Source organism: Callorhinus ursinus, unplaced genomic scaffold (genome assembly GCF_003265705.2).
Source record: "Callorhinus ursinus isolate GAN/ISIS: 27379988/994484 unplaced genomic scaffold, GSC_fseal_2.0 scaffold11, whole genome shotgun sequence".
Taxonomy (NCBI): Eukaryota; Metazoa; Chordata; class Mammalia; order Carnivora; family Otariidae; genus Callorhinus; species Callorhinus ursinus.
In genome coordinates, this window is record NW_027397073.1 from 12,331,971 (window position 1) to 12,349,622 (window position 17,652).

Below are 17,652 nucleotides of genomic sequence, written 5' to 3' on the forward strand. Positions count from 1 at the left end.
TCTATGTGCAGTATTCCCCTAGCGCTGGAGTTCTGCCGTTCTCATTGATCAGTAAACTTGGTCTTGGCTTGCTGGCTGTTCCTGCTGATCTTCTGGGGGAGGGGCCTGTTGCCATGGTTCCCAAATGTCTTTGCCGGAGGCGGAATTGCCCCGCCCTTGTGAGTCCGGGCTAAGCAAGCTGCTCCGGTTTGCTCTCAGGAGCTTTTGTTCCCTGCAAGCTCTCGGTACAGCTTTGGAGGACCAGGGTGAAAATGGTGGCCTCCCCATCTCCACTTGGAGGAGCTGAGAACTCGGGACCCCGCTCCTCAGTGCGCCCGCAGAGAAAAGCAGTCACTCCTGTGTCCCTGGTCTCCAGCCACACTCCGTGCTCACCCGGCCTGTGACCGAGTGTTTCTATCTCTGGTTCCCGACCCTGTGTGGAGTCTCCAAACCCAGCAGATCCCTGCGGTGCCCTCCCGCGCTGCTTCTCCCGGGGGAGGAAGAGGAGTCTCCCCGGCTCTGCCGCTTGTGGGGTCCCTGCTGCAGGAGCAGTGGCCCGACTGGGCCGCGGATCACAGTTTATGGCAACCCCGAGCTGAGAGCCCGCGCCTCGGCTCCGTCTCTGCAGCCGGCTTCCCCGCTCCAATACCTGGGAGCTCTGCCGCACTCAGGCACCCCCGGTCTTTCTGTGACCCCCGAGGGTCCTGAGACCACACTGTCCCGCGAGGGTTCCACCCCCCGCTTAGCCACTGCAGCAACGTCCCTCAGCGGAGCCAACTTCTAAAAGGTCCGATTTTGCGCTCCGCGGCTCTAGCACTTGCCAGTAGCAGCCGAAGGAGGCCCCTCCCCTGCCGTCTATCTTCCCGAATATTGCCTCAGATTCACTTCTCCGCACGTCCTACCCTCCAGAGAGTGGTCGCTTTTCAGTTCAGAGAGTTGTTGCTACTCTCTTCTTTGATCTCCCGTTGAGTTCGTAGGTGTTCAGAATGGTTTGATCCCTATCCAGCTGAATTCCTGGGACCAGAGGAAATCCAGGTCCCCTGCTCCTCCGCCATCTTGCTCCGCCCCCCCCAGATTTCTTTCATTGTAAATTTTGTCATAATAAACCTGCTTTGTGAGTTAAAACTAAACTAAACTAAAATAAAATATAAAAATGAGCCAAAAACAATATTGCCCTGTGTCTTCTTGCAGGGCCAAAGAGAAACCTAAACTCAATCTGATTCTCATTACATTTTCTGAATTCTATTTCTTTTGTCTCACAAAGCTTTTAGAATACTCCCCTCTTTCCCTGATCTTCAATAATTTGGCCACAGTGTGGAAGTGTAGGCTCTCAATGGGCCCTTTCGATCGGCATGAATTTTTTTTTATTCTATGTATTTTTCTTTTCTTATATCTTTGAGTACTTCCTCCCCTCAGCTCTCTCTGTTCCTGAAAAGCTCTCTGATGAATGTTGGAGCTTCTTTAACTACCTGGCATGGCTCTTAACATTTTTAAGTACTTTCTACCTCTTTTTCTGTCTCTTCTACGTTTTGTAGAATTTCAAGGTTCAGTCTTCCAGCTGACTCTTTGGCTGTGTTCATTCTACTATTCAGTCGACTTACTGACTTTTGTAATAATTAAGCTTATTTCCAGGAGCTCTAAATGAATATCCTAACTTCCTATTCTTATTTATATGTCTTAATGTAGTTTATCTAATCTATTAACTCTGTTAAGTTTGATTTCTTTCTTTCATGTGGTTATTTCCTTCAGACATTTGGTAATCTATGTCATACACTTGTCTCTGTCTTTGAGATTCCCTATTAGACTGTCTATGAGCTGTTTTGCAGTTTCCCCTGCCTGCTTTAGCAATTTAGGAGTGGGAGGCTCTGTATGTGCTTCCTGGCAAGGATGCTAGCAGCTTATACCCCTTGAGTGGGAATTTGTCCTCCTCTGTGACTGTAGCAGTCACATGGTGGCATGGCTATGCCTCTGTGACTCACATGAACTCACAGCCAGGGGGCAAAGAACTCTGTCCCTCACTGCTGGGCACAGGGCCAGGACAGGAAGATGCACCCCTGCCATGTGGCTCCTACTGAAGAACCTGAACCCTCCACCACCATGATTGCCCACCCCATACTCCTTTTGCCCCCTGAATTCTCCACCTCAAAGCTCAAAGCACACTGGAACCCACAACTTTATCTTGAGTGAGTCCTTGACCCTCAAAGGGCATGCTTGCAAAATAAAGAAATGGAAGTAAATGGCCTATTAGGTTCTTATTTCTACTTGGGAGGATGTATAGGGTAGTGATCAGAAATTCACTGTATGATATCCAGCCAGACTGCCAGGTTCAAACTCCTAGATCAATCATCTGCAACCTGGGTGACTTTGTGCCTCAGTTTCCTCATCTGTTAACTATAGGTACTAATAATAACCTACCTCTGAGGAAGACTGAGAAGATTAAATGGGCTAGCACGTATAAAAGTCTTTGATCAATACCAGTACATGTACGTACTCAACAAATATCCAGAACTATTACTGTTCCAATTCAGAGATTTCATGACTGTAGTCTTATTCTGGATATTGAGACTTATCCCATGCCTGGACTCAACATTTAAAAAAAAAAAAAATAGTGCCAAAGGAAAGAGTCACAGCTGCCAACAATTTGGGGATGTAATTAGAATTTAAAATTAAGAATTTCTCTTCTTCCTTTGGTTGTCTGTTGAAATCATATTTTTACTGGTTTATTTCTTTACTTTTGGAGCTTTTGACTGCATTGGATTCTACTCAAAGCAACATGAATCCAATTTCAAGTCCTCTGATGTTTATAGCATGGTGCCCGGTGCTGGGGATTAAACACACCATTCTCACCTGTGCAGAAATACAGCTAGGAAGGATTTTCTGTTGCATTTACAACTTGACTGAGCAGGAAATTCTTTAATCATATATTTTCCCTTCAACCCTGTAGACTAGGTTTCCCTGTCTTCAGAAATTTAACACAACATGAATGTCTGAGGACCCTCTGATTATTTATCCTTTTTAAGTGAGCTATGTTCTTTTTTGCCCAAATGTTAATAGAGTTATTTTCTCAGCCTTTTATTTTTACAGTTTTTTAGCAAGTCTATTTTTGCTTACTTTTCTTGGAAATCAATCCATGTAATCAGGTGACTATCCAAGTTAAGAAAGTTTTCTTTAATTGTGTCTTGATTCTTAATTTCATGCCAATTAATATGTTTGCTTTCTCAGAAACACCATAATTCTTGGGTTGAATTCACCCCGGTTTCACCCGGGGTGAAATAAAATAGAATATACAAAGCCTGTCACCTGGAGAGCACTGGAGAGCCTGTTGGGTATGACACACTGGTGGTTATCTCCCCAGAATGTCTGTAGTAGGAGTAAATGAATCAGTTGTTTTGGAATCCACATTGCCTCATTTGTCCTACCTGTCAATGCTGCTGGGTGGAAGGAATCTTCCACTAGAAATGGAGGAGTTCACTCCCCGGATTTGCATGCTCTGGCTGGTTTTCTAGCACTTATAGAGCACAGACTTGCATGTTCCCTGTGCCTCTGGCTGCCACATTAAAGGGTCAGTCTCACTGGTGCAAGAATGAAGAGTCAAGAGCTCCTAAATTTGAGCATAATTTCCTTTCTCATATGCTTCCATCTACTGTAGTTCCACTGTCCTCCCTGTATGGCCGACTCTCTGACACTCCAAACAGAGGGGACAAATGAAATATATGAACCCAACAACATCGCCACCAGGGTTCTTTCTGTCCTTGTCCCACCAAAAATAGTCTCCTTGTAAAGACTAAACTGCCCAGGGTGGAAAGCGCCAATACCTCTCTTCACCTTCCTGTGCATTGTATTGGGGGAGTTTCATTCAGTCTTCAAATGGCTAGAGAAAGAAGAAACGTTTGATGATCCACTGGCTGTCACTCCTAGATTTTAGCATCATTGCAAGCTTTCATCTTACATAATTACAATTTCATATGTAATTATGATGGAAAGTTGGGAAATATTTTCTGGCACAAGATGTATCTTCCCAACATAATTGAGGTGAATGGTTAGTTTCATAGATGACGTATTTCTATATTTTGGGATGAAAAAAATTAAGGTGAGGTTTATGTCACTAAAAAAGTCAGTTGGCACATAAAATACTGTACACATTTTAACTAATGACAAAAGTGCTTTATTTAATAAGAAGAAACATTTTAATCAATTGAAAAAGATTAGTAAAGAGTAAGTTTACTGATTCACAGAAAGATTTAAGACTCTCACTCTCATTTTTGTAAATAGATAAACTTTCCCTTTGTGATTAAAATTCTGAGAGATCCCAATACAAATGAGAAGATGTGTTTATCAAGGAAAAGAATAAGAACATAAGCAATGCCAGACAAGGCCAAACCTTCACATAGGTCCTAGTTATCCAGCTCAGTATCCAACAGCAATGCCAGCTCCGGCATGGAATCTTCAAAACGTCAACCCCAAAAAGAACCACGGAAGAGACTATGTATTTGATTATCTGACATAAATTTGACCCATGTGACCTGCATTCTGTGGAAAGGACTTGGAAGAGCCACCTCAAGCTGCCTCACATTATCAATGAGAGATTTTTTATACCACAAACAACCTTTGACAATGAGAGCCCTGTATGGGGAACATGGAACTTGTCCCTCACAGCACAAAGAAGTCATTAATATGGAGGAAAACGGGGGGACCGGGGCCGGCATGGCAGCTGCTTAACCTACCTTCTGCAAAAACTGCCACAGCCACACTTAACAACCAACCAGTGGCAACTGTGAGGAGGACGCTCATAGGGCAGGGCAAGGAAACAGGGCCACGACCAAGACCAGAAATTCACCTTGACAGAACGACTGTCCACGTCCTCGAGTTAGACATTGTTAGCAGTCATTCCAGAGTGTTCAGCTAAGGCAGAAATCAAGAATTCAGACAGACCTATCAGAGGACGAAGGTCCCAGGTTCTGGAGTCTTGAACACTCAGGCATACGGCTTTCAATAGACCAGAGCTTGATATGAAGCAAGGGCCTTCCTGACAAAGGTTTCCACATGTATCATGCCCAAACCCAGGCCTGCTCTCAGGATGTGACCAGGCATAAGGCCTCCAGGAGGAAAAAGTCCATGGGGCCGGACTGCTGACAGAGGGTGTTGGGGAGTCTGACAGTCTGCAGTGAGGGCAGCGCTCCCTTCCCCCACCTAACATGCTGGGTATTTAGGGGTAACTTCAGAGGAGAATTCTCGGAGGAAGGGGGTGAAGAAGACACAGAGGATCGTGCTTCGTGATGATGGCTTAGGAGACTCAATAAGGAAAGCTGAGACTAATTTTTAAATCCACTGCCACTCTCCTAGTTCAACGCCAGATTCACAAAACATATCCTGATCTGCGCAGAATGAGTGCTAGTCAGGACAGGCTTCCGTCCTTGAGCTCTCACTTAAATCCACCCCCAGTGGGTAGCTTTTCTCCCCGGTGAGAAGCATCTTACAGGGCATCTTCCATGCAGCAGAAGAAGATGGGAGAGGAAGAGGCAGGGCGTCTTGCCCCGCGACGACTCGGGTTTTAACTACCATAGAAATAGAGCTGAGTTTCCAAAACACATTCCATTTCAACATTTCCTCCTACTGCCCATGTTAAAGTGGTTTCTGAATTTATCCTCCCCTAGAAGTGGTCTAATGACTTGAACTTTCAGGATTCCTTTATAAGGAAGTAGGGAACTTAAAGTTAGTACCATTCTCAATTACATGACCTGCAGGTCACAGAGGGTGAATTACATGCTTGAAAGCTTAGTATGGTGAGAGGTCAGGGAGGGAGCCAGGGACTTCGATGCTAATGGAGGTAGATGAAAGTCAGCTACAGGGTGAGAGAAGAATCAGGACAAGCACAGGCCCAGTGGCCGGAGGAAGGGGGCTTGGAGCTGTGACAGAATTCAGTCAGCTTTAGATATCAGCAAGAATGCAAATGCCCATGTTATGCCAGGGGGAGACCAGACTGCCACTTTCTTCCAGCTCCCGGGTCCTAGATAGTGTGCTCCTTTCAAGGAGAGCAGACCCTGCCATAGAAGAGAATCATTTGGGTTTTGTTGTGTCTGATGAAAAAGAGGAAAGGGTGATCAGCAATAAACGTCACCCAGGAAGGTATGGACATTTCCATGCCGACGGCCCCACTGGCAGCAACTGCCTGGGTGCCGTTTTCATCCACTTCCACAAAGGTTTTATGGACAACTTTTGACAGGTACAAATTGGGACTTGGAGAAATTCCAGTAAGATCAGCCTTCCCTTCCTCAAAGATATCCGTGATGCCCATGTCCTGTAGAATAGAATTGAGATCGTAGCTGTCTTCCAGGGTGAACTGCGGGAAAGAGACAGCTACTGTTTCTTCTGACATATTCTCTGAGCTGCTCCAGGCCACTATTTTTTCATGAGTGATGTTCCTTTCAAGCTACAAAAGGAAGGAAATAATGTTTAGGGTCAGATTATGAGCCTGCAAAGGATGCCCCAATTACTTCAAAGGACTTGAGTCTATTTCAACAACCAGTAACAATCTTCAAGGTCCTTCCCTAAGCCTCAAACTACTCTGATCTCATTTAAATTCTCCCAAGCAAATCTCTTTTCCTCTTTAGAAGTCACAGGACAATTTGATACCAATTCTGGTGTCTGACAGTGTCGGAGCCCAGCAAAGCTCAGTTGACCCAAGTTGTGCGAGCTTGGCCAAGCCTTAGCTTTCTGAGGTTCAATCCCCTCTTCTTTAAAACAGAGATAATACTATTAGGCTCTTGCCAGGATTGAACAAAATGATGTATGTGAAGTAGTTAACATAGTGCTGGCATATAATACATTTTGAATAATGGCTATTCTTGTGATCACTGTCTGGGGATTTCTCTCTTCCTCTGTCTCCACCTCTTCACGGGACAGAACAACATAGAGCCGAGGCTCCCCAGCCTTCACCGATTCCCACTTCACAAGCAATCTATCCCAGTGGCAGTATCTCCACTCTGTCAAGGCACTTGCACCCAAAAACAGAGTTTAGCTCACAGGTCATTATGTGAGCCATAGCAAAATAGTCCAAGCAAGAGGCCAGAAGTCAGGCTACTCAGAGGAAAGGAAAAGCTGGTTCATTTGTAGCAATTCTCATATCACTCCGTGTCCAGATTCCTTGGTCTGGAGAACAACTGCAGAGAGCTATAAGATGGGAGAGGAAAGCCCTATCCAACATTTTTGGCATTTTGTCCTTTTCTAAACCAATACAGAAGAACTATCTCATCGAATTGAGATTCTTATATATTCTCTGATATCTCTGATAGATGAGGTGCTAGCCTTCCTCAGGCAGGTAGATAGTAAATAAGGCTGCTCTCCAAAGATCGACACTGAAATATTTTGTAGAAACATAAAAGTGAAGACTTACCTCTTCCAGGCCCTTCACGTTATCTGCAGAGCAAGGAGGCAGCAGGACGAACATGCTGAGCGCCCCTTTAATATACCTCATTTCAAGGATCTGTGCCTTCAGCTCCTCTATGAAGCCAATTCGAAATAGGCCCTTTTGGTTCATCATCTTCACAGTCTTCTTTTCATTCTGCAGTGGACAAGATAGAAAGTCGCAGGACTGCCACCATAAGCTCACACACTCACAATAGCCTCCAGCTCTCCATTAAGATGAGAAGGGTCTTCACCAGAAGCTCTGAGCCATACCAGTGATCCAAACTAAGAACGCTCTGCCCACTGATCAGTCAGTCCTTCCTTTGCCAACACCTTATTTTCCCATGGTTTTAAGAGGTTCTTCAGCTCCCAAGACCACTCGTTGGTAAACTGTCTATCCAGGAATCTCCCTATAGCCTAGCCAGGGGAAATAAGCCCCACCAGCTTTCTACCTTCTGTGCCTGCACCACCCAGTCTCTTTGCCCTACCTGACCCCCTGCCCTCGCTGGCCTGAATGACCCACCACAGCACCAGTTGGAGCCTTGGTTAAATGATAATCATCTACATAGTAAATAACAGCACTTCTTCCACAGGCTTCCATCAGACGAAAGGGCACCATCCCAGACACCTTGTATATGTGAGAAGTCACCAATCTACAGATGAAGATGCACAGCACTTGCAAAAGCAACACAGCTGACAGGTGCTGGGCTGGGATTCCCAACCTTCCCTTTCCTCCATTCTACAGTCTGATGGATTAGAACATTGGTTTTTGAGACAAATACTCACAGATGTGAATGCTAATGCATGAACTGAGCTAAGTAATCTAACCTTTGCATTCTTTCCCCTCAACTCCTAAGAGGGAATAACAATAACACCCATTTTCATAATGATATTTTAGCGAACAAGTGAAATAATGAATGGAAAATGCTCCTGGCAGTGCCTGGCACCAAGATGGTCGATGAACTTCAGGTACTAATTTTTGCTAATAACAAAATATTCTTATTATATTGTATGTCACCAGGAGACCTAAGTTTTAAAGCTGAATGTACATACTGCAAATCATACTTCTTAGTGGAAATTAAGAGTGCAATATCTAGAAAACCATGTGCTGTAATATCATACCTCATTTAGAGAGAAAAGCGCATCAACTGTGTTTTTAGAGTCAAAATATGTTTCCCATTTGGCCTTGAAGTAAACAGCATTCACCAGCACCAGTACAGTTGCACTGTCAATAGCTTCCTCGTTGAAGAGTTCCTTGATTTTACCTTAAGAAATGTTTCAGAGAATATCCTGAATGTGAATTGTGCCAGAAGTATTCATGTAGACAGATTTTCCTTCATGCCGCTTCCCATCCCCAAGGCTAGGGCATGTCTGATTCAAGGACTAACCCAAGAAAATTACACCACTCACAGTCCTGGATGCGGTGGAGGGGGAGGGGGGTATGATGGGGAGACACACTGTCACTCAACCCCAAGAGGGGCCCATTCTAAATCACTGAAACTGAGGGAATTTCCTTCCATTCCCTGAGACACTGTGGTTGGAACTTGCCATTAGACATCTAATGCTACGACTTACCTTTCTTTTTTTTTTATTAAGTTCAATTAGCCAACATATAGTACATCCTTCGTTTTGATGTGGTGTACAATGATTCATTAGTTGTGTATAACACCCAGTGCTCATCACATCACGTGTCCTCTTTCGTACCCTTCACCAGGTTACCCACCCCGTGATTTATCTTTCAGAGTAGACTCTGCCACCTGATTAAATTATAACTTCCTGGAGAAACAGACTATTGTGTAAACTTCCTATCTTGAGTGTTCATCAGAGCAAAAGGTATATGTTTACATATAAACAAAAATGCATATAAATATGCTAGGCCAGGATATAAAATCTATTCGATAGGGGCTTTCACATGTCCTCTCTCATGCCATCCCATGTCAACCATGAGAAGTAGGTATTGTTGTCCCCTCTTATAGAGGAATACACTACAGCTAGTAAGAGGTAAGGCCACAGGGTCAACAATCAGCAAGGCTGGCTGAGATCAGGTCCTGGGGCCTTCCTGCTCTTGGTCCAGCTCCGAGGCTCCTTCCACCATAACACAGCCCTGAGGTGGACTGGAAAATCCCATGCTGTCAGGCAATCATCCGTTTGCAGGGCGCATTCTTTCCACCGCAAAATACCAAACCATCGGTTACCTGAATGCATGCCAAGTCCTTAAAGATGAGTAGAGATTTCTACCACAAGACTTCCACGTAAACTCCATAAATAATAGATTATGTTGACATCACCTACACTTAAAATACTCCAGGAGATTTAACTAGTGCCTTAGTATAAGTTTTTTTAGTGAACACGCATTTCTTCTTGGCAACTGAATGGAACCTTGAGGGAATGGGAATTTTTGTGACACGTGGACCAAGTAAGGAGAAATAATTTTGGAGTTTGGGTGCCCAAGACAAGGCCAGACAGGGGAGTTTCATATTAGAAAATTATTCCATTTTATGTTGAATTCTAAATTTCACTACTCATCACTATCTCTAAACACCCCTTCCTCCAGAAAACACCTACGTACCTCGTGAAAAGTTGATAAAAATTGGGATTTTATTATTTCCATTTCCCTCTGAATAACTAGATTCTCTTCACAATCTTTCTACTGACCTTTTGTTTAAAAAATGGAAATAGTTAACATCCTGCTGGCACGTGCTTGGCTGAAAGATTTTACCTTTTCTGATGAAGCAAAGGAGTAACACAGCGTAAGCGTTTAACTGTTTGTGCCTACAAAACTGGCTTTGAACACGGCCCATGTATGTGAGCACCTGGTTTTGACAGACTAGCAATCTGAGACCACGGGCTGACTTTTCTCCTTTTAAATGGAAAAGAACACCAGCTACAATGTGTTTGGTCTTTCTTACCTTGGGACTGAGATTCAACCCAAAAGTTAATCTGTTGTCTGGACTTTTCGGTGTCCTTCCGGAAATCAACACTTTCAATGGTTGTGTGATAAAATTGAATCACACCATCTAAGTAGTCCTATTAAATTGGAATAAAGAGAAATAGTACAATGAAATCAGATAACCATGCTAATAGTTAGGTGTGAGGCAGTCAGGAGAAGCCTAATGAGAGAGATGGTCATTTAAACAGGATGCACGTGGTGTCTATCTATCTCCACTCTTAATTAGCCAGAGGCCTTTTTCACTCACTGTGGTGACAATTTAGGATATAGAATGCTTATTCATGGGATGCCTGGGTGGCTCAGTCGGTTAAGTGTCTGATTCTTGGTTTCAGCTCAGGTCATGATTTCAGGGTCCTGAGATGGAGCCCCACATCCGTCTCTGCGTTCAGTGCAGAGTCTGCTTGAGATTCTTTCCCCTTCCTCTCCCTCCCCCTCTACTCCTCCCCCAGCTCACACTCTCTTTCTCTCTCTAAAAATAAATACATAAAATCTTTTTTAAAAAGAAAAAAGAATGTCTATTCATGAAGCAGCCCACAGTTACAAGGGCACAAGCCCATTCCTACCAGATACCCTTTTCCTTGGACATCCCATTTGTGGAGACACTGCAACATGAGTATCGAGTAATTTGAGAAGCTTAACTATAAAATGCCTCTATTTTTAAGAATTAAAACCCTACCTAATGGTTACAGAGTTTCTGGAGCGATGAAAACATTTTGGAAATTGGGGGGTGCTTACACAACATTGTGAATGTGATCAATGCTACCAAACTGCATACTTAAAAATGGTTAAAATAGCCATTTTATATTATATTTTACCACAATTACAAGGTAATATGCCCAAACCACTGGTGTGTACATTTTTCATAGGTGAATTGTATGATATGTGAATTTATACCTCAATAAAGCTAGTGAAAAAAAAAAAAGACAGCATCTAAAACCTCATTTCCACTGTTGAGAGAACATACTTATGTTGGCCAAAGGAGGCTAAGCCCGCCCCCTCACTAGACCAGCCTAACCAATGGCAACACACATTTGCCTGTGGTCACACCCCTCATGTCCTTTGCTAAGTATGTGGCTCCTTGCAGCGGTGACTGAGGAAGCTGATGTGTCTTGCTGTAGGTACATGCTGCTCAGCCAGAGCCAAGCCGGGCGCCCTTTGGCTCCAAACACAATCTCCTTCTGCGAAACCGCAGTGCTGCTGAGTTTAATTCTATTGAGGGGCGGCCTGATGGTGGCATGAAAGGGGATTTTGGAGAAACGCTGGGGGAGGAGGGGGGAGGGACGGGAAGAAGAGCTACCAAGTGCATTTACCAGGCACCTTTGCTGGGAAAGACCGTCACAAGAGAGAAGGCCATTACCAAACCCACAGGTGCTCCAAAAGCTATTAGTCACAGGACCCTCTTTCCACCCACAATGGGCCTCATAAACTGCTCAATTGAAAACTGGGAGAAGGGCAACAGAGAGTGTGGGAGAGAAAGAGGTGGGCCCCGGGGAACCCCCCCAGTCCACAGCATATCCTTCTGTCAGAGAGGATTGTGTTCCAGGTGCCAGGTGAGTAATCCAGCTACTCGATGATTTTTAAATGGCATGCCATATGATAGTTTTAATCACCAGCCACGCCGAACTCACCGGACAGATGGGGAATTCCTGCTCTCCATAAAGCCTGTTGGCAATACTTAGGGTGTAATCAACTCTGATCCTGTCTATCTTGGAAAGAAGCTGCCCGAAGTAGCAACTGAGCAGTCCACTCTCATCACTGGAAGACTCGGCCTGACAAAAGAAGAAAGAAAATGTGACCTGATCAGCAGAGTAAAATGCCACCAGACCGCGTTGTCGTTTCACTTTGTTACCATGTGGGGGTGCAAGTGAGAAGAAGAGAGGAATGGAGGGCGGGAAGAGGTCCCAGTGGAAGATCATGGCTCTCACTTGGTATCAAAGTCATCCAGGAACAATACATCTGGGGACTCAGCAGTGCACACTGTGTTTTAGATCTGTGCACCTCGTTTTTCTCTATATTCGAAAAGATACAAGAAAAAGACAATCTTCTCTCCACCTTCCTCTTAAACTTTCTAAGGTACAGGGATATTTAACTTGGAAAATATCTTTCCCACTCCTGGTATGAGAACCAATAAAAGCTTTGTGTACCAGTAGATTACCCCATGAAATAGACAGGCCAAGGTACAGAAAGCGAGTAAGACTCCCACAGCTGATTCCTATCCCTTACTACCCTTCATCCTCAACCATGCTCCGTCCTGAGAACCTGGGGCCTGAAAAACGAGGTGAGTCATGGGGCTTTGCTCTGTCTTCATCATGAGCAGAAGATATCAGATCCTACTCTTTAGGAGACTAGCTTACAGCCAACGACATATAAGATACATAATCAGAAAAGAATTGGAGGTCCTATGGCATTCTTGCTATTGTTGTCGCTGCTGATGACAGCCAGGTCCTAACGTCTGGGGATAAGTAACCATTGTCAAATATGGCATAACCAGAATGAGCAGGTCATAAGAAGAAGGACAGGAGCTCAGGGTGGCTCACCTGCAGAGTTAGAGACTCCCCTGTTTCTTTCTGCCCCTCCAGAGAGCTGTCAGCCAGCGCTTCTTGTTTTTTGCTTTTCAGACAGGGATCAGGTTCTTTTCGTTCATTCTGGGAAAATTCATTGAAGTGTAGTACCTGTGGGAGGACAGTTACGGGGTCTCTCAGACAATACAAACAGCAGGAGGTCTGAACAGCTTCAGAAGTGTTTTCATAGGGTGACAGGGACAGTGATTCCATAGTCAAAAAATCAACAACAGTTCAAAGGGTAGTGGATGTTTCTTTTGACTTGGTTGTGAGGTGGAATAGAAGAAAGCAAACTGCATGTTACCCCCGGGGTCCACATTTAAGAACGAATGCAACCAAACTAAAAGGATATCGAGGTATCCGTGAGACACACGTGGCTATTGAGCCAGCCAGACGTTAGTGTAAAACACACATTGGATTTTTGAAGACTTAGCACGAAAAAAAAATGTAAAATATCTCACTTAAATTGTTTGGTTACATGTTGATAGGATATTTTGGAAGTATTGAGTTAAGTAATATACATAATTTATTAAAATTAGTCTCACCTATTTCTTTTTACTTTCTTATGGCTGCTAAATTTTTTTAAATTACATACGGGATTTGAATTATATTTGTGTTAGCACTGATCTAGACCTTCCAATCGATAAAGCAAGTGAGGACAGCAAAAGACAGCTACCCAGAGCACTGCAGAAAAGTAGGAGATAAATATATATCTTGCACTGCTCAGGACAGTTTTGCTGGGCAGGCAAAACCCAAGTGCCTGCAGAAAGAACATCTGAAACCTGACCGGGAGGATGCCAATCACACTCTAAAGCTAAGTTTCGCTAATGAAATAATATTCCCAATAAAAGTAAATGAATAAAGCAGAATGACCCCAAACATATTCTACCTTAATCCAAGAATTCAACTCCTCCATACTAGGGACAATAGTGGGGTCCCCACACAAACTCTGTGCAGTGTGTGAGATCCGGGGAAGTTTTAAGACCAACCTCAGGAGGGTGTTGATTATTTGGGGAGTTGTTCTTGTCACATTCATTCATTCATTCATTCATTCTACAAATTTGTATCAGATGGCTACTATAAGCCAAGCACTATTCTAGGACAAAGATTTTCACCATCTGTGGGATTATATTCTAGCGGGGGAGGCACATAGTAATGAATTACTGTATGCATTATCTTGGAAGATGGAAAATGCCATGTGGGGGAAGAGTAGCTAGGGTACGAGGGAATTTTACAGGGCTGGGAGTCAGGATGTAACATTAGATTGAGAAGTCAAGGTAAGCCTGGTTGAGAAGGTAAACTCTGATCAAAGTCCTGAAGGAGAAAGTAAGTTATAGATCAGTTATGGGGGGGGCGGGGGCGGGGAACCATTAGGCAAAGGGAGTGTAGCAAAGGCCCTAAGGCAGGAGTGGGCATGCTTACCCAAGGAATCTGGAGGCCAGTGTGGCTGGAGGAGTGGGGAGGGGACAGGGTGATAGAGGGAGTCACATGGTTGCCAGGAATTCAGATGTTAGAACTTCATGGGCCATTGTAAGGACTCGGGCTTCTATCATTGCTAAATTGGAAGTCCAGGTTTTGAAATGATGAGAAAGAGGCTCTGAATGAGGTTTTCAAAGGATCTTTCTGGCAGCCAGGTTGAGAACAGACTGTCAGCAGAAGCAAGGAAGTCCATGAGGAAGTTGCATCCAGGTTAGAAAGGATGGTGGTGAGTCAAACCTCAGGGACACAGCGGGAAGCACCTGTGTCCTGGATGTGTATCAAGCGAAAAGCCTTTTGGAGTTTGATGTGAAGTGAGAAAGAAAGAGAGGTCAAGGAGGACGCCAAGATCTTGAGCCACTGGATACATAATTGATGCTTACGTAAAGATTTACTTATGGAAAGAGAGAAAACACATAGACATTAAAAATATTGCTAGTGATATCTGTATGGATAATTATAGAGTGGAAGGGGGACAGACATGCAGACAGACAGACGGAGACAGAGAAGGTGACTGAGAAACACTATGAGGCGGGAAGGCTGAAGAAGGGTCATAAAGGAGGCAGAGGTTTAACTGAGCCTTGAAGAGAGAGCAAGGTGGGATGTAAATGAAAACTCCAGGGCAGATGCAGCCTCCCCGCGAGCCTCAGGCTCAGTGAGCAGCGTGGCTTGCCAAAGGGCCTAGGGTCTCACTCTGAGAGTGGACCCAGAGACACTGGATCCACACCTGGTCGATCTGTTGTGCACTGTCACTTCTGGCCCCCAGGCGGACCATGCCAAGGGCAGCCGAGAGGCTCAGAGGACAGAAGAAAATGTTTTTATGAGGATCATCTTTGCTTATCTCCTGGAAAAGATCAAAGCAAAATTTGTTGTTGGCTGCCACGAGAGAATCCATCCTGAGATTGATGACAGTCTAAAAACAAAAACAAAACAAAACAGAGAGAGAAAACATGATGATCAGAGGAAGATAAATAAACAGTTCGCATTTTAAATACATGAGATATAATCATATACAATGATTCAGTATGTTTTTAAAAACTCAAAAACTAAGGTCGTCATCATCCTGGTATATACATATTGATGTCCATATTGATATTGATACAGACAGACGTCTATTTTCATTTAATGATGTGAATTAGTTTCCTAGAGCTGCCGTAACAAATTACCACAAACTAGGTGGCTTAAACAACAGGAATTTATCTTCCCTCAGTTTGAGAGACCAGATGTCCAAAATCAAGGTGTTGGCAGGATTGGTTCATTCTGGAGGCTGTCAGGGAAAATCTGTTTCCTGCCTCTCTCCCAACTTCTGGTGGTTTCTAGCAACCGTTGGCGTTCCCTGGTTTATAGAGGCATCACTAATCTCTGCCTCCATCTTCATATGGTGTTCTTCCCTGTGTCTTCTGTGCGAGTCCACGTTTCCCCTTTCTTATAAGGACACCAGTCATTGGATTAGGGCCCACACTAATCCAGTATGACCTCATCTTAACTTAATTACATCTGCAAAGACCCCATTTCCCAATAAGAGCACATTCACAGATATCAGGGATTAGGTCTTAAACATGTCTTTGGGGGACATGATTCTATTGTGGTAGAACTTCCTTTATTCAGGTAAAACAAAGTCATAGGCAACCGTGTCCTCATGGTCAAGTCAGCAACCAAGAAAACTTTATTCCACCTCCTTCTCCACAGGCTATACGTGGTTCTGCTTAAGTCCTTTGCCAGCACATTCTCCCAACATCCTACGACTGAGGATACCCAGCAAACTGTCATGGGTCATGTCCTTTGTCACCTTCTCACCTCCTTTTGACTCATTCCACATGCAACCTGTGGGCCTTCAGGTGGTGCTTCAGTCAGTCATTGATATTATTGTTCAAGAGATCATTGATCTTGAAAGATGTTGAGAGTTTAGAAGTCATTAAGTTTAATACTTTCTCTTAACAGTGTGGAACCACAGGTGATATGGAACCAAAGCAAGGGAGTGACTCCTTCAGGACAGATTCCTTGCCCCTCACCAATAATCTGTCCCAGAAGTATCAAGAAAATCAAGAAAATCTTACGTAGATCTCAGCTCGGACCATCTCAAAAGAAATGTCTTCTCGTTTATCTTTTTGTCTATGGATATTGTGTATTTCCAAGATGTAAATGTAAGCCCCCCATGTGTGTTTTTTATCATCAGACATGTGGCACACAGTAAAGCATTAAGAAATCATTATTGCATTGAATTGAATGGTGTACATTGGTTTTAGCCTCTTCCCAGCTTAACATCAACTTTTTTAGTCTATAAAACCTAATTCAAAAAGATAACAGTTACCTTTTTTAAAATGTGCCAGACATATGTTTTACATATATTAGCTTTAACCCTACAACTTTACAGGATAGAAGTTGTCATTCCCTTTTTACAGATGAGAAAAGAATCGAAGAATCAGCACACATGTTGGCCTAAACTAAGTGCTCTTTCTGCTGTATCTACTATTTCTACTAAGTTGCCCTCAGTGTAGGACAGGCACGTGCCTGCTCTATTTTGGTGTTTTCCCCCTGTTCAACTTAGCACCCATTTTTATGCTTACATTTTTTTTCCTGCCAAATTTGTACTTGACATATATTTCTCATTTTGTGCTGGTAAAGCTAGGTTCAGGTAGATGTTTTCCAAGAAACATGTGTCCTGAGTGTGCCTGGAAATTCAATAATGCTTCACACCTTAGGAATCTACATTCTTTATGTGGAAAAATATCTTCACATCCAACATGTTCACTCTACAACAGTGACTGGCATTACCCCTTCAGTAACAAATTTACCAAGAAAGTGGAGAAATCAGATAAATTCAAGGTGGCCTGAGTCAAGAGGGATTGCACAGGGTTGAGTTAAATCATAAAATGTGGATAAAAAGTGGTCTCATATTTTTTAAAGCCTTGGTCATATAATCAAGGTTGCTACTTGATGAAAATCTTTGGCACCAAAGGAAAAGGCAGTAGATGCTCTGGCTATTTGTTCACTACTATAAAAGAAGACTAGAGACACAATACTCAAGGCAAAGGTGAGATTTGGATGGAAAACTGAATGACCCCAACCTGGCTCTTTAAATGTTCCAGCTGTTTGCTCAACTTTAGCCTGTTTCTTTCTATGGATGTGCCCCTGGAATCAGAGGGGAAGGGTGTTCCTTTCTGGCATGACAGGCACAGAACTGAGCAACTGGAGTCTTACCTAGTACAGAAACGACATGATGGCTCATGCAGGCCAACTCCCTTCTTCTTGAGACTAAAAATCCTGAGGCCAGAAGTGGCA

At 43.7% G+C, this 17,652-nt stretch overlaps 1 protein-coding gene across 2 annotated transcripts; it reads right to left on the reverse strand.

Moving 5' to 3' along the window:
* Positions 1 to 6,004: 6,004 nt before the first annotated feature.
* On the reverse strand, positions 6,005 to 15,265 carry SERPINB12 (serpin family B member 12). 2 transcript variants are annotated; one of them, XM_073897966.1, is made up of 7 exons: positions 15,098 to 15,265; positions 12,931 to 13,005; positions 11,962 to 12,102; positions 10,293 to 10,410; positions 8,506 to 8,648; positions 7,373 to 7,540; positions 6,005 to 6,409 (listed from the first exon to the last, which is right to left on the reverse strand). In XM_073897966.1, exons 1-7 carry the CDS (start codon positions 15,263 to 15,265, stop codon positions 6,005 to 6,007), a joined length of 1,218 nt encoding a protein of 405 aa, XP_073754067.1. The 2 variants fall into 2 exon arrangements, with proteins under 2 accessions (XP_073754067.1, XP_025742444.1); XM_025886659.2 differs by having other exon boundaries at positions 12,871 to 13,005.
* Between the last annotated feature and the right edge of the window lie 2,387 nt (positions 15,266 to 17,652).